The sequence below is a fragment of the Corvus brachyrhynchos genome, unplaced genomic scaffold (genome assembly GCF_000691975.1).
Source record: "Corvus brachyrhynchos isolate BGI_N302 unplaced genomic scaffold, ASM69197v1 scaffold115, whole genome shotgun sequence".
Classification (NCBI taxonomy): Eukaryota; Metazoa; Chordata; class Aves; order Passeriformes; family Corvidae; genus Corvus; species Corvus brachyrhynchos.
Genome location: NW_008239553.1, coordinates 1,931,022 through 1,956,896, shown reverse-complemented (window position 1 = coordinate 1,956,896; position 25,875 = coordinate 1,931,022). Strand labels below are relative to the sequence as shown.

At 39.4% G+C, this 25,875-nt stretch overlaps 1 protein-coding gene across 2 annotated transcripts in view; it reads left to right on the top strand.

Annotated features, from left to right (window-relative positions):
• SLC1A2 (solute carrier family 1 member 2) overlaps window positions 1–24,722 on the top strand; it is an 87,922-nt gene extending 63,200 nt beyond the window's left edge. Inside the window, exons 6-11 of one of the 2 annotated variants that reach the window (XM_017741866.1) lie at window positions 1,965–2,198; window positions 4,493–4,687; window positions 8,302–8,436; window positions 13,991–14,222; window positions 16,712–16,773; window positions 17,687–17,749. In XM_017741866.1, coding sequence (XP_017597355.1) covers window positions 1,965–2,198; window positions 4,493–4,687; window positions 8,302–8,436; window positions 13,991–14,222; window positions 16,712–16,738 — 823 coding nt within the window. In that variant the 3' untranslated portion in view covers window positions 16,739–16,773; window positions 17,687–17,749. Of the gene's footprint in view, window positions 1–1,964; window positions 2,199–4,492; window positions 4,688–8,301; window positions 8,437–13,990; window positions 14,223–16,711; window positions 16,774–17,686 lie in introns of both variants that reach the window. The other variant, XM_017741865.1, reaches the window with a different exon arrangement.
• Window positions 24,723–25,875: the final 1,153 nt, after the last annotated feature.

The following is a 25,875-nucleotide window of genomic DNA, read 5'->3' as shown; positions in this document are numbered from 1 at the left end:
AGTTTCTGCAGAAGGTGTCTTAGAACCTTGCTGCAATGGGGTCACTGGAAGATACCTGCCCTGTTTTTGAAGTATACCCATTTGTAATAATGGGGCCTGACGTGCCTTCAAGGAAGTCACTTTACCCAGTTAAGTCTGAGCTCTTGTTTACACTTCTGAGAGGGGATTATCATTTTGGTTCTTTTTGGTTGGTTTTTTTTTTAAGTGTTTCTTCTGAGTGCTTCCCCAGAGCTATTTGTATGCAGTGCCAAGCATGGCCATCTCACATACAACCAGTTTTTCAGAACATAAAAATGCATTGCTATGTTTGGCATAGTACTACTGTGTTTCCTAGGTCTTTGAGAGTAGAAATAGCCACTCCAACACAACACACGTATCACGGCTCATTGCTACCTGGGATTGCATGGTGTCCCTGGGAGTGATTTCTTCAGTTACAAGGCTGCCCTCTTCTCTAGAGCTCAATGGACACAGTGTATAGGAAAGGGAGCAGGGTGTCTGAGGTGCAGATTGTCAGCACCACCAGTGTTTCAGAGGGACATTGTTAGGCAAGAGTGATGCAGACAGTAAGAAGAGTGTGGAAATGTGCAGAATAACAGAAAGAACTTGAAGCGATGACTTTGCATTCCTGTTACGCTTCTGCTTTTCTGTAGATGATCTTGCTGCATAAAACCACAGTTGTTTTTATTCACAAAACTTTCAATATTTACTCAATCTCCACTCTATAGAGAGATGGTGACTATACTCCCAGAACCCTCCAGGAGCTAGAATTTACTCTTACTTCACTTAGCACCATTTGGTCGACCCAAGACATAATACCCTGCCTACAATATAAACACTCTCTAGTAGTCAGTGTTGCAATGGCAGGAAATCATTCAAGTTTCAAGAAATTCACTGTAAATATTTATTTTTATTGATGTGCCTTTTCTTTTTCTTCTCATGAAAAAAAAAGGAAATTGATGTTGGGAATTCCTTTTGTTCATCTCTGTTTAGAATTTTTAAAGACTTGTGGAGGCCAGAAGCAAGGGGGTTTTAGTGTGTGTTTATTAAGAAAAATGCACATCCTTATGCAGAGTTTTTATTTTGTTTTGCTTGGTTTATGATTTCTCAGCACAGACAGCTGTAACTCCCATGGCACCTACAGACTCTCAGGAGCATGGCACTGCTACACAAGCATAAAACAAATCAGACATCTGGCTCTGACACCATGTAACTCTCTATAAGAACTGTATTTTGTCAAGTTCATTGAAACATGGCATTTTATGATAACTGGTATAACAGCTGGCCTTGCATTTGAAGTGATTGAAGTCTTTCCAGGCCTTGGGCACATTGCTTGAGAAACCATGAGATATTCAAACAAAAACCAGGAAGCACTTTTATCCTTAAAGTCAGTTTCCTTTGTATTGTTTTAATGACTGAGGAGACAAAAACCCTACTCTAAGTAACGAAAGCTTATAATTAATGAGGAATCCGTAAATTAAAAAATATTTGTCTGAATTACTGAAAGAACATTGTGGAAACATTTTCAGCCTTCAAGATATAAATAGTTCATTTCAACAAATAGTTGAACTGAATTAAATAACTCAATCCCATGAAACCCAGATAAACAATGGGTTGTCAAAGTTATGTATTACAAACAAATCTACACGACTCTTTATAATGATGCAAGCCTGTGTGACATTATCATATCCTTGTACAATGTTGTTTCAGGATCAAAAACTATTCAGGAAAAGCATATTCCATTTGATAGGATGGAAAATGAAGTAGATGGGGAATTTGCTGGAGATGGCCGTTATTTTTTAAATAGATGTGAAAACTATCCCTTGAATGTCCATCAGTTCTTGATGTGCACCTCAGTGTTGAGCCTGAGAGCTCCCTACTCATCTGCAGTCTATATTTTGTTCAGCACAGTTTTTATGAGTATACTGCCAAGACGAGTTCTGCCTATGCTTGTTTTCTTTCTCCAGGTATTCCCCGTTGGGTATTGCTTGCCTCATCTGTGGAAAAATCATTGCCATCAAGGACTTAGAAGTAGTTGCTAGACAACTTGGCATGTACATGGTCACTGTGATTGTGGGTCTTGTCATCCATGGAGGGATCTTCCTGCCTCTGCTCTACTTTGTGATAACAAGGAAAAGCCCATTTTCATTCCTTGCTGGGATTTTCCAGGCGTGGATTACAGCACTAGGCACAGCTTCCAGGTACACCCGAGAAATACCAGTGTACTTTATTTTGTAGCAGATTATTAGCTGCTGTTTAGGCATAGTACATCTGCTGTTCTGACCTTCTCTGCAAAATCATTTTATACCACTGAATTAAAACTATTTTTAATACAGCCATGTTTATATAAATCAAAATACCACATTCCTTCAGGATTTTCTAGAGAGGTTGTATAGCCACCTGCAGAGATTTGGGATTTGCCGTTTGCCAAATCACTCATGCAAATTGTGTTAATTCTGTGTTCGTTTCCTCAACTAGGAAAAAGTGATAATTATTTATTTTGAAAGCATGTTAAGACCAGTCCCATTGCATTCAAGAAAAAAAAAAAACCCAAACAAACATTGCTAGGTTTCACAAAAGAAAGGAAAAAACCTCTCAGTTTGTACTTTAATCCATTTTGGCAAAATAATGGGACTTCAGTGAAAAGGTGAGCATTTTAGACTTGTTGCTAATGCACAGAACAGACACAGCAAAGTCTGTAAGTAACACAGCTCTCAGCAATAAATTCAGTAAAATCAGAAATCGGTGTTTTGCAGTGGGGCAGTCAGTAGATCTTGTGTTGAAAGTGTTTTTCAGTTAAATACCATATTTTAAAGTGTTTTCCTTCAATATTTGTTTTATTTCTGAAGAAAATTTAATCTTCCATTTTAATTAAAAAGGGGAAAACAAAAAAGCCTAGTTCAAAACTGACCACCAGAAAAGTGAGCATTCTTGATTTGAAGAATGCTTTGAAAGAACTGTAATTCATCTGTCTCTGTGGGTCAGCCCAAACCATTCTGCTGAACAGCTTCTCGTCTGAGGAACGAGAGTCTCTGGGGGACCTTACTGGTCTGCACAAATATCTGGTGGGACAGTGCCAAGAAGATGAAGCAATGCCCATCTTCAGTGGTGCCCAGTGACAGGAAGAGAGGGAGTGGGCACAAACTGAAACACAGGAAGTACCGTCTCAACACAATAAAACTCTTTTTGCTGTGATTTACTGTGACAGTGCATGAATGCTGGCACAGGTCACCCAGAGGAGTTGTGGAGTCTCCAGCCCTGGAGATCCACTAAACCTGTCTGGGCACTGTCCTGGGAAATGTGGGAAACCTGCCCTAGCTGCCCATGCCTTGGGCAAGGTGGTCAGGATGGGTGACCTCCAGAGATGCATTCCAACCTCAGTAATTTTGTGGCTCTGTGATAAACAATGTTGGATTATAGGAGATCTGGTCTCCCAAGAATTTTAATAACTGACCATTTACCTAAGGCTTTTGTTCATTGAAGCGTTTGAGTTTCCACTTCAGCAGTATTTTTGGATGAAGGTGTTTTATTTTGAGCAAGTGAATGCAATGACCTCAAATATTCCCACAAAAGCAAGGCATTGTGTGTCTGTGCAAAGAGCTGTTATCTTCCAGCCATATTTTACATCTTTTCCTATCCTCCTACTGTATTTCACATCCTTTCTTCCTGTCCTCCAGTGTCTAGGAACAACATGGGTTGTATTTTTTTGTCTGGCTTTTTCAGTCCTTAACACCATACCAATTTCTCCATTTAGAGCAAATTCACAATCAAAGAAATTTAAAATTTGTCTCTACACTCACAGGTCTGTGTATCAGTGTTACGGTCTGGTTCGTAAAATTACTAGAAATGTCTCTGCCCAAATTAAGGTGTAAACAAGACTATATGCCAAAGTCAATAGTATGGATTTTACTTAACAGTAAATATGAAAGAGAGAGACAAGGGAAGAAAGAGAGAGAAATAGAAAAGAGGTGAGAGGACAGAAAGAGAGATGAGAGTGACAGATTAAAGAAAATATCACCACTCTCTGGATCCCACCAGCATCCCATTGATGCTGTCCATCAGGTCACCTTGGTGGTGAGGGTCCCCCAAAAACATAGAATCCAATGGATTACTACACGTTCAGGCCAGGTGGGAATGCCCAAGTACTTCCCCCAGGGAGGGGGGCAGTTTGACAGTCTCTTGTAGCAGACTCTGGGTCTCTTGCATCATGTGCAATGCTGTGGTGCAAGGCCTCAGCAATGAGTCTGAAAAATTCATTCAGGCACTCTCAAGCTTTCATCCTACATCAAGTCATGTTCATGTCTTGGCCTCAGTCTCACTTCCAGCTAAATGTAGGCCTAATTTAAAAATCGTCTAAAAACGGCTTGAATCACAGCAGGAAGTGGAAGTAGAAAATGGAAACTGGTATTAGAATTTCTGATTTTGCTCCCTTATATGTATATGTTGTATTGATTTTAATTATGTCTTCTTTATGTTTTTTGCTTTCTCTCCCTAGTGCTGGAACATTGCCTGTAACATTCCGGTGTCTTGAAGAAAATCTTGGCATTGATAAGCGTGTAACAAGGTTTGTTCTTCCTGTTGGAGCAACTATTAACATGGATGGAACTGCCCTTTATGAAGCTGTGGCTGCCATCTTCATAGCACAGATGAATGGGATTGACCTGGATGGAGGCCAGATAGTTACTGTGAGGTCAGTTCAAAAGACTCCTTTGTTTCTACAGACTGTAAAATGTGAATGCTTGGGGTTGGATGTCTTCTCAGTAGCTGAGTTGTCTCAGTTGGATTCACTATGAAATCCGTGGATTTCTAATAATGCTATACAAATGAACGTTTTATATATAGGTCCTGGTTCTCTGGTGATGTTTTCTATCATTTGCAGCCTTAGTGCATGCTGGTGGTGTTTTACACTTCTGCAGTTGACAACTGTCATGGTTTAACCTCATGTGGACACCAAACCCCAGACCCAAACAGCCACTCGCTCACTCCCCCACCAGCAGGATCAGGGAGAGAATCACAAGAATAAAAGAAAACTCACAGATTGAGATAGCAGTAGTTCAACAGGGAAAGCAGAAACAGTGCACACAAGGAAAGCAAAACGAGTTAATTCACTGCCTCCCACGGGGTGCGCAGCCATCCCCAGGAGAGCAGGTCCCCGCCATGCGTGACGGTCACTTGGGAAGACAAACGACATCACTCCAAACTCCCCTTTTCTCCTTCTTCCTCCCACTTTATACACTGATGGCGTACGATGTCACGTGGTCTGGCTTATCCCTTTGGTCAGTTGGGGTCACCTGTCCCAGCTGCATCTCTCCCAACCTCCCGTGCACCCCCAGCCCCCTCACCACTGGGGCTGTACAAGAAGCAGAAAAGGCCTTGGCTCTGTGTGAGCCCTGCTCAGCAATAACAAAAACATCTCTGTATTATCAACCCTGTGTTCAGCACAGATCCAAAACACAGCCCCATACCAGTCACAGTGAAGGAAATTAACTCTACTCCAGCCAAAACCAGCACAGAAAACAATGTCAATTGTAATATAAAGCATTCTCTGTCCAGTGAAATGTTTTGGGTTTTTTTTACTTTAGGGGTATGCTACAAGTCATATATGGGGCATTAACTTTCTAGAATATATCTGTTTATATACACTAGAAGAAAAAAGTGTGCCTAAAAAACCTGTCTATGTGTTTATGTTTGCCTGTACTTTTTCTTTGACTTTGGTGAACAGGAAAAACGTAATGAACTGAGGGTGAGATTGTCTGTAGCATGGTCTGGATACTCCCAGACCTTTTATCTCTAACCCAGCAAATATTAACTGTAGTCTTTTAATATCAAATTGTCTTACCCAGAACAAAGCTGAGCATCTGTAAGGACAAAAGAAAGTACCCATTAAAAAAGGATAAGAGTGATTGAAGACTGTTTACTGTAAGGGAGCTTTAACTTGATGTAGACAGCAGGTCTAACATTTTGAATAGTTAAAATGGAAACCACACGTGAAGGCTGCCAAGTTTGTCTTCTTCCTGTAGTTTTCACCCACACAGTTTTCTTTTATTAAACCTTTTTAACACTAAAGAAACTCCTGCAAAGGGATGTCTAATTCTATGTTTCTTGCCCAGCTATACTAGTTCCACATTTTCCATTCATTTACTTCCTGTCCTGACTCCTGAAATAGTAAAGCCAAGTTTGTAAATGGTTCAGGGCTGCTTCTAATGAAGGTGGATGCTAGACCTGCATGATGCATATCTGTTCCTAAAACTGAAAACAGTCATTTCAGACATGCCACATATTAAACTAAATTGAGACCAGGGAAATTCAAATCAGGAATCTGCTGTTGTCCAGGAGATTTGTTAGGCTTGAACCTGAGTTATTCATCTTCTCTTCCTCTGAGGGATTGACAAATTGTCTCTTCCTGATCTCACCATTTCAAGGCTGGCGTATGCAGCTTTTTGACTGACATTTACAAAGCAGGGAGCAACTTTGGTCTGTTTGTAAAACCACTGGTTTTCCTCTTCATGCATTTTTGCTACAGCAATATGACAAGAACTATCCCTTGAGGTGACAATACAAATGAAGGAAAGATTATTAGGTTTTGTCTGGTACATGCACTTTGTGATACTGAGAATATTCAAATGACCCAGACATAACATCATTAATTAGCTTTTGACCAGTCCTAGTTACTTCATACTGCTCATGTAGTTCCTCTGATTTCCTGTATTCTTTGGGAGAGGATGATCTTGGAAATGGTAGCTGAGCCAGGTTCTGTTTAGTTCTGAACAGTGCTAGCTTCATTCCCCTCCAGGTCTGTAAGTTCTGCTGTGGGAAGGTAGGCAGGAGCATTTCCTCACAGAGCTTGGAAGGAATGCCTTACCAGTTTAGGCTGGAAGTGCCTGAGGATCTGGCATCACGTGCAAAGCCTGACAGCAGAGCAGAGCATCCTGCCTGCACACCTGCTGGAACTATCTGGGTGTTTAGTAAGCAAGGTTGCACTGTAACCCAGACACCTGACAAACACACTGCAGCCTGGGTCAGACCCAGCCAGCCAGCATCTGGCAGCTCTAAATCGGGCTAACATCCTCATAGATGACTTCTGGGGCTAATGGGCAAGTATTTCCTGCATAGTTTGTTTCTCCCTACTTCTGTATTGGAAGCACTTTCAGGTTTGTTGGGTACGAGTTGTGGGGTGAGCCCCTGCTCCCTCCAAGAAACCCAAAGAAAATGGCACCGGCTGTGGCGTAGTTCACTGCTTTTATCTGCTAAGGCTCTCCCACAGCCCGATTTCCTGGGCATTTTTTTCCAGACAGCCCAGTCATGGAATTTTTCTCTGTGTCAAGCGAAGTCTCCCCAGAGACAGAACCTCCCTCCATTTTCTGCCTCCCTAACACGTGGCATGTGTTAGGGCTTTCAGCATGTGTACAGCCCCTACAGTAATTTTTCACTTCATGTATAACATATGTTGAGGCATAAATAAAAGTCAGATTGGTCCCTCTCACCCACTTTACTTTTTATTTACCCTCCTCCTCTCCCTCTTCTTCCGCTTCTCCTTCTCCTCCTTCTCTTCCCTGTTTTTCTCCCCTTGACTTGCTCTCTGACAAATTTATTTTCCATTCTTTATAGGACTGCCCAGTGATGTTGATATTTGTTATGGTCTGTGTTGTATTTTTACAAACCTTTGAAGCTCAGACATTCATTCTACTGATCTTTATCAAAATATAAGAGGCAAAAACAAACACAGGTTTGGATTTATTAAACAATCAGATCAATTTTGCTTTTTCATCTAGGGTAATTTGTATCCAGGCTTGGTGCACCACTGGCTTGTATTTTGCGAGTTTTGGATACCAAGACTTTTATTCTCCTGTATTTAATAATAACTGCTTTCTCTCAGCCTTTAATTTACAGTTCAGTCTTTAGGTAATGTAAATAAACAGAAATGAATCGCCCTGAAAATTCAACCTGTAGTCACCAAACTTTAGCATGTCTGGATGGTCAAAACTCAGGATTCAAAACCCTGGATGTGTCGTCTGTGGAGTTCAGAGAACACAACGACACAGATTTGAATGTCATAACTAGCTTACAGAGAGCCCTCTTCCAACTCTTGGAACAAACCCATAGATCTGGCCTACCCCAGTAAATATTTTTAGAGAAACACATGAGTGCAAAATAATGACCTGAGCTTACCTTGATTTGTCCTATGGTTGTTAGTTTTATGGGAAAAACACACTAAAAATGTGACCTTCCTAATGATCACATGAGTATGCAAGGAAAGTGTATGTTCCTCTTCTTGCTACTGCCATTTGATTTTTGTTTTTGCAGTTTGACTGCCACCCTTGCCAGTGTTGGAGCTGCCAGCATTCCCAGCGCGGGACTCGTCACTATGCTGCTGATCCTGACTGCAGTGGGTCTCCCTACCCAGGACATCAGTTTGCTTGTTGCTGTTGATTGGCTTTTGTAAGTTGAGCTGACTCTGCTGCTTGGTGCAGAAAAAGTAGTGAAGTAATGTTTGTCCACAGTGCTTTCCAGCCATTGGTCTTAAAGAACTTTGAGTCTCTCCTCCACAGATAAATCAAAGGAGGAAATGGGCTGTTACCCCCTTAGTGAAGTAGGAGACACTGAAAGCAGCTTCTCAGCTGTTACGGTTACAGAGCTACTGAAGTCAGTTTCTATGAGCAAAGGGTCTTCTTGGCACACTTGTGAGCGCACACTTTTGTATTATCTTCTTCTTAATGATGCCTTTCCATCATTCAAGAGCAGTTTTCTAATCTTTGCTTTCATGTTTCTGTTTATTATAGTTCTGGTCTAAAATGAAGGATGAACGCTGAAAATGCAAGTTCCATCAGGATGTTGCCAGCAAGTTATAGGGTGATTTGGGATTTGTAGCATCAAATGTTTTATACTAGTAGGGGGGGAAAGTCAGTTTCTTTTCGTACATAAGAAAGTAAAATACCTTTAAAAAGAGTCTGTTCTAGGGCAGGACAAAGACCAAAGACAAATAAGAATGAAAACTGAAATAAAGACGGTAATTCCCTAGTTTTCATTTTACTGACAGCTCACTCAAACTGGAAAGAATGGCTTTCATTTCCAAGGACTTGTGATCAAAGTCCTCCATTGTGATCAATGACCTCCAGGCCACTGCAGGTCCTCCAGCAAGAAACAGCTAACCCACAGATTGTTTTCTGAGGCATTTGGTCTTCAGTACTTGAATACAGAAGCTGTAAATACAGACAGAGGGTATGCCAAGCCACATCCTTTCTTTTGCTGTTATTTGACAGCTTGGATATCTTTCTGTCATCTGTGCACAGCTGAAAGAGACTCAGTAGCCCTTAAGTTGTACTGGCCCCTAGAGAGACTTTCACATTGTCCTGTACTGCTGCAGCACAGTACGTTCTGATGTATTCTGGTCAACAGCCAGCTCTCTCTCCCCTAGTATTCTTTTAAGTAGTAAAGATGTTTGGTTTTGTTTTTCCAGCTGTGGTGCCCAGAAAGGGAGACATAAATATAACTGTACTATTTATGTGTTTTCTAGCAGCCTAGGCTGCCTGCTTCTGGTACCTTTCAGTCCCAGATACACAACCAAAATTATGCAAGAAGAAATAGCAGAGTTGAGAATGTGCATGTGCAGATAAAATAGAAGTTTAATTTTCTGTCATTATCTTTTGGCTTATTGAGAAGAGGTCAAGAACTTAATCAATCCTGACATATATTTTGGGTCTACTGGCGTTCTCTATCTGTCACTAAGAATTTTAAAGGCTAACATGCAGCTCTGATTTCTGCTTCAGGCAAAAATGAAAGAGGAATTTACAGCTTGAGGAGGCAAAGGGAAAACTTGACTTATATAATGTTATATATAACTGAATTTCATGATATGATGCAGAATGGTTAAATGAGAGGGTACAGCAGGCAAAGTACAGCTGGCATAGGGAATGATGTGATATTCAGTGGGTTTATTATATTTACAATGTCATAGCTGAAAGCAGGAAAGTGATATAGGAATCTGCAGCTGGAAGAAGGAGAGAAAAAAAATGTAAAAATATATTTTAAGTATCTGTTTCTCTTGGCTCTCAAAGTAAGGCAAATAGGTAGGTTTCTGCAGCTGGTAGGAGGATGTGCAAAAGGAGCCTGTGGTTTGTTTGGTTTTTTTAGGGAAATGTATTTTTAAAATATTCCTGTGGACTGAGCAGCTCTTCCCACACCAGCAAGCCTCAGAGCTGTAAGTTTATCAGCAGTTCTGATGCACTAGTGGGTGTTGTATTTCATTCTCAGCTTCAGCAGCATTGTTCCCACTGGCTAACCCAACCTTGCTTAGGAAATGAAAACTTCTGTACTGCGGAGCTGTAGCAGTGATGAATATATGTAGAGGAAGGATAGCAATTCTGAAAGAAGTATTTCAAGGTGTCTTTCCAAAATAAATGGAGGGCAAGAGAACTTGCAGCCCAAACGGTTGGGTTTGGATCCTCCTGGCCTACAATTAGCAGTGCAACTGCAACTGTGATTCAGAACTGAAAAAGGGAAAAAGATGAGAAAAGAGGTGAAAAGCTCTGTGTCGTGCCACTGGTGCTGCAAAGTCAAGACACTGTCTGTTGGTGAAAGTGTTGTACTTATTAATCTGTGTTCAACAACTAATAGCTTCATTTTCCATCTGCTGGTGGTTGTGTTACGGTAGCCACAATGATCTAATCAGCTATGAAAAATGATGCTGCTGACATTACTATGTTAAGAAAAGGCACACAAGCCAACTTTTGAGCACGCTTTTGCACACACAAACCAGACCTGAAGAATTTCTGAAATGAAATGTCATAAAAACATATTTTCTTTACTTACAAACACTGCCTTCTCCCAATTCTTCAGATCATTAAATAATGATAAAGCAATATTTCTAACAGAATGTAGAAGAGAAAGTTAATAAAATATTTAAGACCCAATTCCAGCCACTTTTCTGGAACCCATGGGTAAATGCAACCAACCGTGTAGACATACTTGGAACAGCCCTTCAATAACATTTAAATTTGAGATAAAAAATGATTTTAAAAAATGTCTTACTCTGAGTTTTCCAATATTTTTGATGAAAGCAAGTATCAGAACATCAGTTCATTTTACAGTACTACCACCACCTGACACTGTGGTCTTACCCAAACCACTTTTGCATGATTTGGTCATTGTGTAACACAAAGATGACTTTATGTCAAATCCTTAAACTTGGCACTCTCTCCTTCAGACTGGAGCTGAAAGGTTTCCTTATCAATTTTTTCTCAAGCCTCTCCAGTATCTGTTGGGTTGTTAAATCTTTCTACCTCCCATGCATACATACCCAGTGTAAGCTCTTTCACCAGGCAAGTTTCCCAGGATTTCACAACTCTTACAGTTTCTCAGTTTAAAACCAAGGACAACACAGCAGTGACATTTAATGGGACAGTAATTATATGCCAACAGATGGAATAAAATGAGCTTATTTTGCTTGAGCCACAAACTGGGTACTCTCCAGATGTGAGCTGGCAAGCTTAGTAAATATCAGTAGTACGAGATTAGTGGTATTTTGCAGCAAAGAGAGAGGAATTAGGGAAAATGAGCTTGGACAGCTGATCCGGTACTTAAACCTTCATTCAGTAACTCAGAAATAGATTGCTTCAGTTCTGACTCTGTGCCTTGGCTCAGATCTAGATTCAGAATATTCAGACCTAGTTGAAGTCTGGATGTTATGAACAGGCTCTAGACTGCAACTTTCCTACATTTATGTTGTTTACGTTGTCCCACTTGCCTGGAATTAATTGGTTGGTTGATTTGAACAAAAGAGTAAGTACAATTGTCTTTGTTCTTCATAGGGTGTTTTTTATAGGGTGTTCTTCATAGGGTATTTTTTGCCCCAAAAGAGGTCAGTGGCACTTTGCTGTTGATGCCTGACAGCTGAGACTTCGCCCTTTCTGTTGTGAGGAACTTCCTGGCTTCCTTTGGTTTGCACAGTGTACCATGTTGTGCATCAGTGTGCAGTTTGTACTGCTGAATCTCTCAGCTAGTAGTACGTGTGCATGAGCTGGAGCATCTCCTCAAATGACCCTTTCAGAATTTGAATTCTGCCTCAATTATATTTATGTATTCTCTCTACCTTGTTTTTTTGGCATCCTGTACTATCTCTCTGTCATCTGGCATCAGTGAATCCTTTCAAAATTTACTACCAGTCATGCAAAAAAATTAAGTATGTGTTCTTTTTGTAGAGTTGTATTGCCAGGTTCAGTGTATTTAATGGTCTTAATTAAAAATCACTCCAGAAAGTCTTATTTTCCTATTCTACCACTCTGACCAGGTTTAAAATAGTCTTCGCAGGCATTGGATGAGAAATGTATAAAGCATTTAATTTGTGTGAAGCAGAACTGGAAGGATGTTTCCCTCCTATAGGTTGTTGGTTTGTTTCTCGGGGGAATTACTGTAGAGGTTTTTTTCCCTTCTGGGTATTCCTTTGAAGCCAAAAAGAGAAAATTAACTGCTTCAGCAAAGATATTACACTACAAAGTCTTTAAATATGTAAGCCTGATAATGCTGAGAGGGAGAGGAGAAACTTGAATGGGATTCTAATTCCACAGCTGAGAAAGGCAGATTTACCGATGTGTAGAGCAAAGATGTTAAAAAGGGCTCAAAAATGTATATGGTCATGAATAAGCATGAATAATGAATGTTTATCAGTTGACATTTTATATACTTAGATGTTTTCTTCTTGGTGTTCTACAGGAAAAGGAGATGTCACGCAAATCTAGTACTAGAAATACTAGAAAGGTTGTTTTGAAATTAATCACTGTCTTGGGAAATGAGGTCTTACATGCTAGCTTTTGTCACTTGGCAAATGTCCACACTATTAAACCTGGCCATTTTGTTTAAATGAATTTTCATGAATATACTTCTGAGAATTAATCAGTGTAATCATTTCTCTGACCTATTTGGCAAAGCTAGACTCAATTGCTTTAAGTCAGTTTAATTTGCAACCCTTGGTCAGAAGGTTTTTAGGAGTTTTATATTTAGTGCAGATATGAAGAGGCAAATGAGACTGTAAATGATTTCAACATGTGTGCTGCAGCAGGGAAGATAGCAGGACTCAGCTCCCATTTTTGCAGAATTTTGGTCAGATGTGGGGCAGAATTCTGAATTCAGGGAAAATCCACAACTGTGACTTCGCTGTTGACAGATAGAGCCACCCTAAAGACAAGACAGGAGAAAGGTGGCATGTCTGTTTAATGGCATCCTGTCCAGAAAGTGCCAACAAACATATTTTTTTGTAATGAAGCATGTTAGCCTCTCTTGGCACCCTCCTACAGTGAGGGGCACTCGTTAGTGAAATGCTGTCACAGGCTCATAATTTTGTAGGCCATGACCTATATTTGGATTGCTCATATGCCAAGTTCTGGCACACGTAGTATGAGTGGGCATGCTGCCACACCAACAGATGGCCATCTGTAAAGATGGTGCCAGAAGAAGAGCTTCAATGGCCTAAGCATTATGGAGATATTTCAGGCATTTTTGTTCCCCATAGTTTGCTCACTAAGAGTAAAGGGAGAGGTCTTCTGTTAATTCATACTAGAAATGAGAACAGCTCATTAGATCCAAAATCCTTTTCTCTGGCTGCATTAAGTTCAGTGCTCCAATAAATTCAGATGAAACAAAGGGCAGTGGTGTGAGCTGGGCACCCTGATACTGAAACCTCCAGCTCCAGAAGCCGGCACTGGGGGATGTCAGTCAAGCACGGCTCTGCAGTTTGGCTGGGATCTAGCATACGTTCTTTGCCAAACTCCACGAGAATAAGCAGCTGGGACCCGGCAGTTTGAACATCCTCCCTGTCTGAACAAGTCCCTTGGGAAAGCCAACTTCTCCCATTTCCCTTGAAAGCTCCCATCTCTCTGTTCAAAAGATACCTTAAGCTTCCTGAAATGAGTGCAGTTAACTGTACCAGAAACAGGGCTGCCATGCCCTACTTTTTCTTCCTCTCAAACCATTCAGCCTCTGCATTTTCCTTCTTTTGTAGGGACCGGATGAGAACATCAGTCAATGTAGTGGGGGATTCTTTTGGTGCTGGCATTGTCTACCACCTTTCCAAGGCAGAACTTGACACCATTGATTCCCATCACAAAGGGCATGAAGACATTGAAATGACCAAGACTCAGTCAATCTATGACGACATGAAAAATCATAGGGAAAACAACTCAAACCAATGTGTTTTTGCAGCTCACAACTCAGTCATGGTAGATGAGTGCAAGGTACCTTTCACATTTATGGATATTGAGACATGTATATAGCACTGCATGCTTTATTTTATCTTATTTTATAACTTGCATGTATTTTTCAAATCATTCTGCAAATAACAATGTGACAACAAGGTCCATGAACCCCAGACATTTTGAATGTGTTTGAGCAGTTCAAAAGATGTTTTTTTGCACTCTTCTTAAAACTTGTCATTTGATGGGAAAAAATCATGTACTTTGTTTACATATCAAAAGGCAAGATGCAGCGTATTATGGAATATGCCAAGACACAGAGAATATGGCATCACCTTCTATGGACATTTACTTAATTTTCTGTGGCAACAGAGAACTTAATTGCCAACCCAAATGAAGGATGGCTGCAGTTCAGATGCAGGTGTTGTCACTTGCTGACTGCCTTCATGATATGCTGTTCAGAGGTCGACGCATTGAATGCGCTTTAGCATGAGAATGCTCCTGCACTCACACAGCATGCTTCTGCTTCGCTTCCATCAGCGTTCCTTCCCCAGGCACTAAGGCACAATCACTGTATTCCCTCTGTAACCCTTGCTGTAACTAACATGCAATATTAATACGAATAATAACGTCTAGATCAGAGTGAAGTGAGCTTGAGCAACCCCACCAGCTGAATGAGAAGACAGTTCAGGAGATTAGTGGTTAAAAGTTCGTTAAGAACCCACCAATGGGATGGGGCAGTTTAAAATCCAGAGAGAGATTTTGAAAAGGAGGAGAAAAGAGAGTGAAACAAGGTGGAACTTCTAATTTCATAGTCCTTTTTTTGTATTTATTAATGCTCCAGTCTGATGCTGTACACTGTCTTTGAGACAGTGGGGTTTGCCAATCTGCTTACCTTAGCCATTTATCCAGACAGATTCTCTTATATCTTCCAGCTGCCACAACTGAGCCAGTATCTAGCTGTGAATGACTGCACTAAGTCCAATAGCAGATCACCATTTATATTGGAAATATAAGTCCTATATTACGATTTTCACTTGTCTCTAGCCTGGCTGGAAATATTCTTTAGAATTATTTTTTTTCCTAATGCTTACTTCTTGAGAATGCAGGCCAAACCTGGATTTTCAGGGGAAAATGTAATACTGAATTCAGAAAAAAAAAACCAAACAGCTTTCATCCTATCTTCAATTTTTCCCTGAATGTTCCCAGGTTTCAGTAAAGTGATTTTTTTTTTTAAATCATGCATTTTTTCTGACATGGCTCTCTCATTTCTCTTCAGACCCACTCTTTTTCCATGAGAAAAATTTAAAAACTAAGATCTGAAATGGAAAGAGAATATATGCTTACATAAAACCGAAAATTGTCATTAATTTATATTTCTCAAAAAAGGGAAAGACACAAGACATTAAAATTTGAAGAAAAAAAGAAACTGTCTGGAAAGAAAGATAGAAAGCATGTGCACACACACTTTTTGGATAACTTCTTTTGGAATTTTTTGAACACTGTTTTTAAGTTAAATAGACAATGCTGATTTCAGTAGGTTTAAGAGTCTGTTTGTGGAACTGAATACTGATGATTTTATCTGCTCCCCGTCTCTGAGATTTGCACAGAGATCCAAGTCAAGTTAGAAAGTAGTAGCCTGTTGGTGCAATCAATACTTGCTGCACTTCCTTTTCTCTTCCGTTTCTCATATAATTTCCCTCAGCTGAGGCAATAGCTTGCCTCAAAAACATGGATTAATGGTGCTGTATGTCATCCTAAGCATACCCTTTAATTCAAGTTTGGGACCAGTGATTTATGAGCTAGAAATATTTGTCCTTTTAAATTGTTTTAGGTTTGGTCTGCTCACAGTCTCAGTTTGCTCTTTGAAACTCATGAAAAGAGCCAGGCTTTACTGGATTGAGCACAAGACTGACTTTGAGCAGCCCACTTCTCTTTTCTGTCTGCAAGCTGCCAAAAGGATGTGTTGTTGGGACCTAACTGATGAGCTATGAATATATGCTGACACTTGCAAAGCATTTGGATCATGTTGAAGTGGTCTACAACTCCCAAGTGTTAGACTTGCAAAGGCAACAGAGTGTAGGATCTGGGGCTTCGAAACAGCTGCTAAATTTAAAAAGACATCTCTTCATCCTGTCCAATGCACTGGTGGGTTGAAAAGCTTACTGCAACTCTGGTCAGGATATGGAAAAGCTGATCTACCAGAATGCCCTTTCTATTTACTTTCTGTAATATATTCCATGTATAACACTAGTAGTTTATAATTTTGCATGGTCATTGTACATAATTAATAAGTAGTTTACCTTTATATGGGGTTAGAGTGGTTGTTATTGCATGATATTTTTGTATTTTTTTATTATCGTATTTCACATGACTCTGTGTGATTTTCATTTCTGAATAAGCTGTTCATTCCTGTACTTGCATGTTTTCCCCTTCCAATTATCTAAGAAAAAGCTTGACTTTGTTTCAAAGATCAGTGCATTTTGTCATGTTTCCATGTCCCAATGCTTCCATGCATCCTGTTTATCCAGCATGGGGAATTTCAGCTCTGTCTTTAAGTTTTCAATTGAAGCTGAAGATGTTAACTTACAAGGTAAGTTAGGAAAAAGTAAGCCATCCATTTAGAATTAAATGAAAGATACTCTCACATTATCAAGATCTACAATACTTTTGTAAAGTTAAATTGACATTTTACCTTTTTTGATTTTTGATTATTTAAAGTAATTTGGCTGGAGATACCTTTCTTGAAACTCGGGTTCATTTATACTGATCTCTGGAATGGAACATACGACACGCTGTTCACTGTGAGTTGGTAGATCTCTACAGGTCTTCTACCATACTTAAAACCTAAAAATTCCAGCATGTATCTTTACAGGAAAGAGTGAGGTTCTGTTGTACATCATGTGCGACCAGTTTAGCATTACTGTGAATTTTTAATTGGACTATAGTCAAAATATTTCACTACATTGTTACAGTGGTATGATGAACAATGCGTTCACAACATGTCTTTTCTCCCATTTCTTTAAAGGTGGTGTAATTGTAGGTGAGTTTGTGTAGAGACACACCTCTGATTATTCTGGCCTTGCATATTTTTCATGTTGTTGCATCAGTTACGCAGCTTTGCTAAGGAATTCCACTGAAAAAATATGATTTTCTACACTAAAAAAATAAATAGTCTGTTTTTGAAATAATCCAGAGAAATCTACAAGGGATAGAAAGGAGTAGAATCTGACATATTTATTTAAAAAAACCTGCAGTGAAGGTTAAGAAAATGTGGAATATTTTTCTACTACTGATGTTTTCTAGTCATTTTAATAAATAAATAAATGAACAGGAGTGTCACTATTTGGGAGTGTTGTGAATTCTGAATAAATATATTTACTTATATAATAAGTGACAGTGTATGTAATTCCTGCAAATATCATAACCTTTCATATAAAACTCACTACTTTTCTTGTCAAAGTGCCTTGGCCTTTAAGTCGTTTGTTGATGATAATTACTTGCAGGTAACACTGGCAACCAATGGCAAATCTGCAGACTTCAATGTTGTTGAAGAAGAGCCTTGGAAACGTGAAAAATAAGTGAAGAGATTCCTAGCTGCATCCTTAATAAGTCCTGAAGCTATCTTCTGGCAGAAGATACCATGATTAAAGAAGATTTCTCCTTTTTTTTTTTCTATTTAACATCTACCATTTCTGCTTAATTTTGTAACTGAAACTTAGCAAAGATCTCATCAAGTCATTGTAGTGTCTTTGCCAAGCAATGATCCACAGCCATCTGTCTCCCCTGTGTTACAGTTTGGATGATGCACCTGGAGAATCCTCCATGCAGTGCAATGTGCTCTCACCCACTTCCCCTTTCATTCAAGACACAGAGAATGTAAATGCTGCAAAATGGGAAGATCAAAGTGCCAGTACAGTTCACTACAGGGACTCAGGGTCACAGATACAAGAGAACATAACACCACGTAAGCCTTCAAGTGTTTTGGTGACTCTTGTGGCATACCCGATCTGTTTATCACTGTATGGCTAAAATACCTTTTGAAAACATCCATAAAGATTTCTATTTGTTTTGATAATAACAAGCACTGTACTTTCGTGCCTAGTTGTACTTTAAACTGACCTTGTATCCAGGGGCAAGATTAATGCATAGAAGTCAATAAATTATCCCAGACATTTTGTTAGATCAGTACAACTAATGCTTAGCATCAAGAGAAGACCTTAGATTTGTATGTGCATGGGGTGTGTTTTTATCAGATGTCCCAGGGCAGGTGCAGCCTTTGTTTTATGCTGGGGCTGTGCTGCTTCGTGACCACAATGCACCATACAATGCAAGGCAGTATAACTACAGAGGTGGTAGTTCCTTCACTAAATCTATGTCTGATGCGCAAAATACAGAAAACCATGGACTCAGTTGTGCTGTTTTTAATCAAAGTAGGTAGTACCTTACTTTTTACCCTTCTCCACTGATGTCAGAGGGATTTCTCACGTGGGTGGGATACTCAAGTAAGGTACTACTGAGATTGATTATGGATGTCCTGATTGGGTATTTGATAATGAACTGCAAACAAATTCTGTATCTATTACTCTTACAGAATTTTTGAATGTGATCATCAGTAGCATTTGCTATGAAGTGAAAGCCATCTTTCAAGTATGTCATGTTTCAGAGAGTGGCTAAATCCTGAATTCATTGCTAAACCAAATTCCATATAAGGTTAAGAGAATTTGTCCAGGGTTAGGACTGAATGAAAATGAAACCAGAATTTCAGGATTTAGGCCAGTACGTTGAATTTACATCTCTCTCTCTCTTTTGCAGAGTAATAAGTATATAACTCCCTAATGTCAAAGAAATGTTTCTTTGAGCACATGGCATCTGAATTAATGAGATGGTGTTTTGTCAACATGCTATATCTGACTAAACCTGTCGGAAGAAATTGCAGTGAGAATAATCACCTTGTGAAATTTTTTAAAGGTTCTTGTTAATACTTAGCAATTTTAAGATACTGGTGAATACCATTATACCGTTACCACGTTCCATAGCAAAGCTGAGCCACATGGCCTTGGAAGGTTCTACTCACAGAACAAGCTTTGTGCAATTTTGAGGGGAATTCTCAGAAGTTTTCAGAATTAATCAGAATATGAGCATATGTTGAAGTTAAAAATGGCAAGAAACAGAGTTCAAACATTTATGGAAATAGGCCATTCAGTGTCTGTGCTCAGACCTGTCATGGGTTTAAACAGGAACAATGTGTTTAACTGTTGAGTGTTATTTGGCTCTGTAGAAGCTGTTAAAGTAAAAATATAATCTGCTTTTGTTCATCTGCATTCATATAAATATCTCTGAAACTGCACATGGACCTGAGCCAGCCAAGGCTACTTGCATGATCAATGATGTGCAAGATCAAGTCCATTGTCAGAGTATCCCTCATTTAAGCATTTATTATGGAATATTTTTCTTACCACTGTATTTTTGTCATCACTTGAATGCTATGGCCAAGCAAATCCTAAGCAAAATGGCCTATATAATTTAACAAATATTGAACCACTGTGAATTCTGTAGGCCTGTAACATTAGAGGGGGAGGCCTCTTCCAAAGGCCTCCTGAAGTATCTTCAGGATTTTATTTTACTTTTTTTGTGAAGGATGGAATTGTAGGTTATTCAGAGAAGTGGCAGACAGGTTGTATTCTCTTTTCTTCAGTCATTGCTATTAGCATATCCAGAGTTAACCTGTATCTAGCTATTGCTTCCCAAGTAGCATTCACTGGGTTATGTGCCAGAAATGTGCCTGGGATGGTGTGTAGGTACTGTAAAATGTTCCTTACTCTGAGGGTGCTGGCTCTCATCAAGTGAAATTCACTCTCACTCAAGTGGTAGTTATATCCAAGAATAATACACAGCATTTACCCCAATTTATATCCAGCGTTCTTGAGCTGTTTCATGGCACAACTCATCCAATAATAGATGATTTTTCATCCTCTTCACCATAGCAGTTTCTTGGGAGCAGGCACACTGATTGCTTGTGTTGAAAGTAGCTTTAGAAAACTGGTCCATATACTCTTAACTGTCATTTGAAACTGTTTAGCAGTTGGAAACAAACAGGAATGTCAGAAACATGTGACTAGGCAGCTCCACAAAATTACATATTGAGAAATACTTAGAATATGCTTACAGTTATCCACTTGGGATGTAATGTCCTTTGAAGAGTGCTTCTTTGGATGGAGACTAGGGAAGGAAGGAATGCAGTGCTAGAGAAACCCCACCCACATATGGGAGAATAAATTTGGATCTTTTGATAGGATTAGAATAGCAGACTGTGATTTTAAAGTGGTAATTCTGTAGATACAGTAACTCAGGGATTTTTCAAAATATAATTATGATGGTATTTCTCTATTTAAATGTGGATGTGGGAGAAGGAGAAATGTTGGGTTTCATGAATTCCTCTGCTTGTAGCCTGACTGAATATTTAATATAGTGTTACTCCAGAGCAGCACTGTATTAAATCATCAAAAAGCTTTCCATTTCTGTGGGAAAATATAACTCACTCTTGGCTTTCATTTCTCTATTTGCTCATTCCACATGAGGCCGTGTTGCTACTTAACTAAATAAACAGAAAATAACCGAGGGACCATCCACTTCAGCTAAGCCAAGGTTCACGTTTCAGCAGGCAGTTCTGGTTACTGGCCAGCCTCCTTTTACTTTCACTAGGAGTGTCAATGCATTAATATGCATCTGGCAAATTTTTTGTATCTGCTCGAAGTGCTGGGGTGGTAAAGTTAAAGGAATAGCTCAGTGAAAAGTCATTTGGTTTCTGTGTAGTCCATACTGTCATTGTTTTCTGCATCATCTCATTTACTGCTCTGTCAGTTCCCCCAACCTTTGTCTGTGCAACTGTGATACCCTTTGGCCTTTGGGTTGCTGGCAGCACACTGGCACATGGAGAAGTCTAGACCAGGCAAAGACTCAGTTCATTGCATACTAAATGACACACATGCTTACACATTTGCTTTATGCATTTGCTGCTGAAGCTGGGTCAGCATTCTCGTAGTATCTGTTCACTGAAAGTGAAGGACACTCTATGATAGAACTGCAGGAGAGATGGAGGACTTTGCCACTTGAATTGTTTCTCCCTTGCTTCTCTTGGAAGACAATGGCTGCACCAGCCTTTTAAGAAATGTGTGTGGGTCTTACACACAAAGATTCTTCAAATAGGTAGGGCAGAAGCCACTTGGTCACTATTACAAGATGTGCTCTTTCCATTTGAATTGATGAGAAACTCAGCATATCTTTGAAAAACTGTTTGCAATAGTAAAAACTGTGCCTGCAATGCTTTGATGACATGAAAGTCCCACTGGAATCTGTGAGAGTCACAATCTTCCAGGAAAAGTCAAGTCCCTTCCTGTCTCTGTTAAGTTATAAGACATTTCACAATCTCATCCTAGGCAATAGTCTTTGCTATTTATAATGAAGTTGATTCTCACATCCAAAAGATTTCTGCCAAGATACTTCTCTTACACCTAATTGTTTCAGTGCTGCAAGTCCAGCACTGAATTTAAAACTCAGCACAAAAATAAGGATCGCTCTCATTACAGATTTTTCTCACGTTTTCTGAGATACAGCTGAGCTCCATATCCTTCTCAAAGCACATGGAATTCCAGACCTTATGCCACTTTTAAAAGTAGGAGTAATATAGATTTCTAATCTGTTTTCCATCACTCCTAGGGTAATTAGTTTTTCAGTGGTAGACACACAGACGAGTAGACTGTTAATCTGAGAAACTGAAGCATCAGCATGTGAACAAATTTGCTCTGGTGACTGCCTGGATTTCCTTTGCTTCCTTGCCTTCACTTGTGTTATTTCAGCCTTGTTGTAGCAACACAGCAGCAGTCGCACAAATCCCCGTAACTATAGGTAATGTTAAACCTCCCCTCTAACATTCACTTCTCTTTTTATCTTTAAAAAGACTCTGAGCTTTAGCACCGGGCTCAGAAGAATCCTTTTGTGGAGATGTACAGGAATAACTGTTTCTCATCTCTTTAATTTCCATTCAGCTCTTTTTATTGCTGCATTTGAATTAATTTACAGAAGGATAAATAAGGGCACTTTATAAAAATGTACTGTAATATTACTCTGTTATGAGCCTGAAGACTATTATGATTTTATTACTGTGACTTTTAAGGCCACAATGAAGATATTTTTCATATTAGCCATTATGATAGGTGTATAGTCCATTGGGACAGCACCTCAGCTATAATTCACCATATAACACTATGTAGAAGCTCCTGTTCCCAGCAGAAAGCATTCTTGGAAAGATTAGTTATTTTCTTCACTCCAGCAATATTGGTGACTTTGAAGGGAAAATATTTACCCAGTTTCCTTTGTCTAAAGAATGATTCAGAGAGTGTAGTTTCAAGCACTAAAAAGAACAAAGGATTTAAAATAGTGAAGTGTCAAAGAAGGCAGTCAATCTGTTAATGAATTGTTCAGCTTTGCCATGGTGTTTTTGAAAATGTTGTGTTCTTGCTCATGATTTTCCTGAAACAATGTATTTGGTGCATATTCCTTCCAAAGCCATCAATCTTTCTTCCCTCATGGGCACCAAGGCTGTATCTCCCCCCAGACAATGCACAGACTTGAGGCAGGACTCCTGGTAAAGCCCCCAGGAGCAGTGCCTGGGTACAGGCTCTACAATGGGTGCCTCCCTCATTTTTTCTTCCTGGTCATACTTTATGTTCAATGGAAATCTGCTGCTATGAATGAGTCAAACTGCTGCTGATGCCCAGGTGCTGGTAATTCTTTTACTTCTCTTTTGAGTGGCCTCCCTGGCACAAGGCTCTGAGGAACTGTCCCTCACAGGTGCCCACCATCCCAGAGACATCTTCCCCTGTTTAGGGGAAACCCAGTGACTCCCCACTAACGGGTTGATACAAATCTAACAGATAAGGTGGTTGTGCAGTTGCAACAATCAGTCTTATAAAAAAAGCCAGGCTCCAAACATTAGAAAAGCCTACAGCACGTGGCTGAGCCACTGAGTAGCTCTCTACTAGTCCAGGATGGAAATAGCCAACAGGCTAATGCAAGGTTTGGGGAGACAAGAAGACTTGTGAGGTTTCTCACTTCACCCACCCTTTGATCCCCTCTCATTTCTAACTCCATCCTGCTGCAGAGCCAGTGCTGATCAATGCTAGAGCATTCAATCCTTCTGCTATTTTACACAACATTCAGGAGCCCTGCAACTGTTTTTAATGATGCTCTGTGGCACACACCATTGCACGAAGGGAAGCTGTCATAGGCAGCATCACACAATCTGGATTGTCTCGTTCCTGTATATTGCTTTGTACATAAATAGTGTTGTCTGCTGGAATTTTTGTATCATTCTTTTCCATTCTGTTTTCTACAGTTTTTTAAAGACTGTATGCAAAGTGTGCTTGCATATTGATTTTGCAGTCAGTACTGTAGATTATATCATTTCCATTTTGGTGTTTTGTATGGACTTGTGAGTTCTTGTGTACTACAGGTTGTCCTTCCTACTTAAAGACAATTGCATACACTTCCGTCCAATATATCCTGCTCCTTTCTTAAATATATCTTATTTCCTATGATCTGGTATGAACTCTTGCTTGTAGAATACATCAGAAAAAGCTGAACATGTATTTATAGTGTTAAATATTGTGTGCTCAACACTGATTTAGTTAAGAATAATACAGGTTTTAGGGGTTTGTACTTGTTCTCTGGAAACTACAGTGTAGACTGAATTAAATTACCTAGTATCTGTAATTTACAGACACACAAATATTTTCTTAGAATGTTTTCTATGTGATCATATAAGGTAGGGAAATAATCCTTTAAAGGTGACCTATACCTTAGAACAAAACCAGTTTTCTTATGACATTTAGGATCAATGAAATATTTTTGTGTTATGTTTGGTAATGAATTATAGACAAAGCACAAAATGCAAGAAGCAAATAGGAATTTCAAGATGTCCTTAAATGCTGCAGTTCATCATGGAACAATAATAATCTGAGCAATCTTCTAGATTGACTGTCTTGGGCAATCGTCCCTCACTTTTATAATTTTTCCTGATGTTACCTTTGCCAAATCCTGCAGTTCTTCCTTAGGACCTGTTAATGTATAATAGACTGGCTCAGAATGCAGTTTACAGAAAACATATCTGGGTAGGCAAAAAACGTGTAGTCAGGTACCCCATCCATCTTGCTACAATACAGTGTGTGTGAGTTCAGCCTGTGGAAAAAGTTCAGGATTTTGCCACCTAATTTTGCCTTCTTGAAAAAGGACCAACAGAACCACCATGGGACCAATGTAATTGGGTAGCATCCATACAAATACCTCCTGTTTTCTTATGTGTTTTAAAGAGAATAACCACTATATTTTTGGACCCAAATGACAGTTACTTCTCATTTTGGTCATCTCTTCCCATTAGGCAAATACCTGTTGGCATTAAGGCCATGGCTATAATAATTTCAGCTTAATTAATAAGGAACTGTTTTTAGAGGAATAAAAGCAAATTAATATAAATATTCATAACAACTATATAACAAACAGAAAAAATCTTCTGTGGCCTACTAGCTCTTTGACTGTAATTCAAAACAAAGAAAACATTGAATAGGAAGGACTCCTGTCCCAGTGTGACTGATACTGGGTATCTCTTCAACTATTCAGAAATCTGTGGGGCCATGTTATTCTGCTGAGGTTTTGGAGCCTAAGTTTCTAGTAGATATATATGTAGGAAGTGTGTTGATATACCCTTGTATTTTAATCTATATTGTATTTTAAATCAGATGTAACAGGTATTAACTTAATAGGAATCACAGGTAGAATAGTGCTGAGTTACTAATAGCTGTAAAACCTTATTGATACCAGTTTTGACATTTTGTTGAAGCATGATGTCCAGTGCCTCTCTGCACTTAGTGTAGATAATGTAGCTATCAACACGTAATTTCAGTGAAATGGTGTATACAGTATGTGTAGCTGTGCTTTAAATTAATTTAATTGGTTTCTGTGTGTTGAGCCATAGTAGAAAATTAGACTGTGTTTTAAAATTTTGTTCTCCTTTCTGGTTTTCATTTGTATCTGGGTTTCTTTCTTTTTGACCGTTCAACTGATTGGGTTCCACAGCTTACTAACTACTTTATCTGTCTCTTATGGAGTACCCAGTTTTAATAACATTCAGAGTCCTGTATGCAGCCAGCTCATTGTAAATATGTTAATTTTAGTTTTCAACTATCTAACCAGTATGTTGTGTGTTAGAAGCTGCATGTGTGTAGTTCCCTGGCAGTGAGTGAAAGTGATCCCAGCATAGATTTGCTGCCTGGTGAGTACACTTGTTATGACATAAAGAATTAATGTTCACCTGGAGTGATAAGTTTCTGTTTTATTTTCTTCTTGTTTGCTTGAAATGTTTGGACTCTTTATCACCAGAAGCTTAGTAAGTCACGGTTTAAATTGGCACAATGAACGAGGGGAAATCCATCTACATGCATTCCTGTTGGATGCCCTGGCTGCTCTTGGCTCTGTGCATCATTCAGCCCTTAGTCACATGCCACTGTATCACAGGATCCCTCTGAGTCACTTCCAGTTACTCCTTGACCACAGATGCCATTTGGACTCTTTATCACCAGAAGCTTAGTAAGTCACGGTTTAAATTGGCACAATGAACGAGGGGAAATCCATCTACATG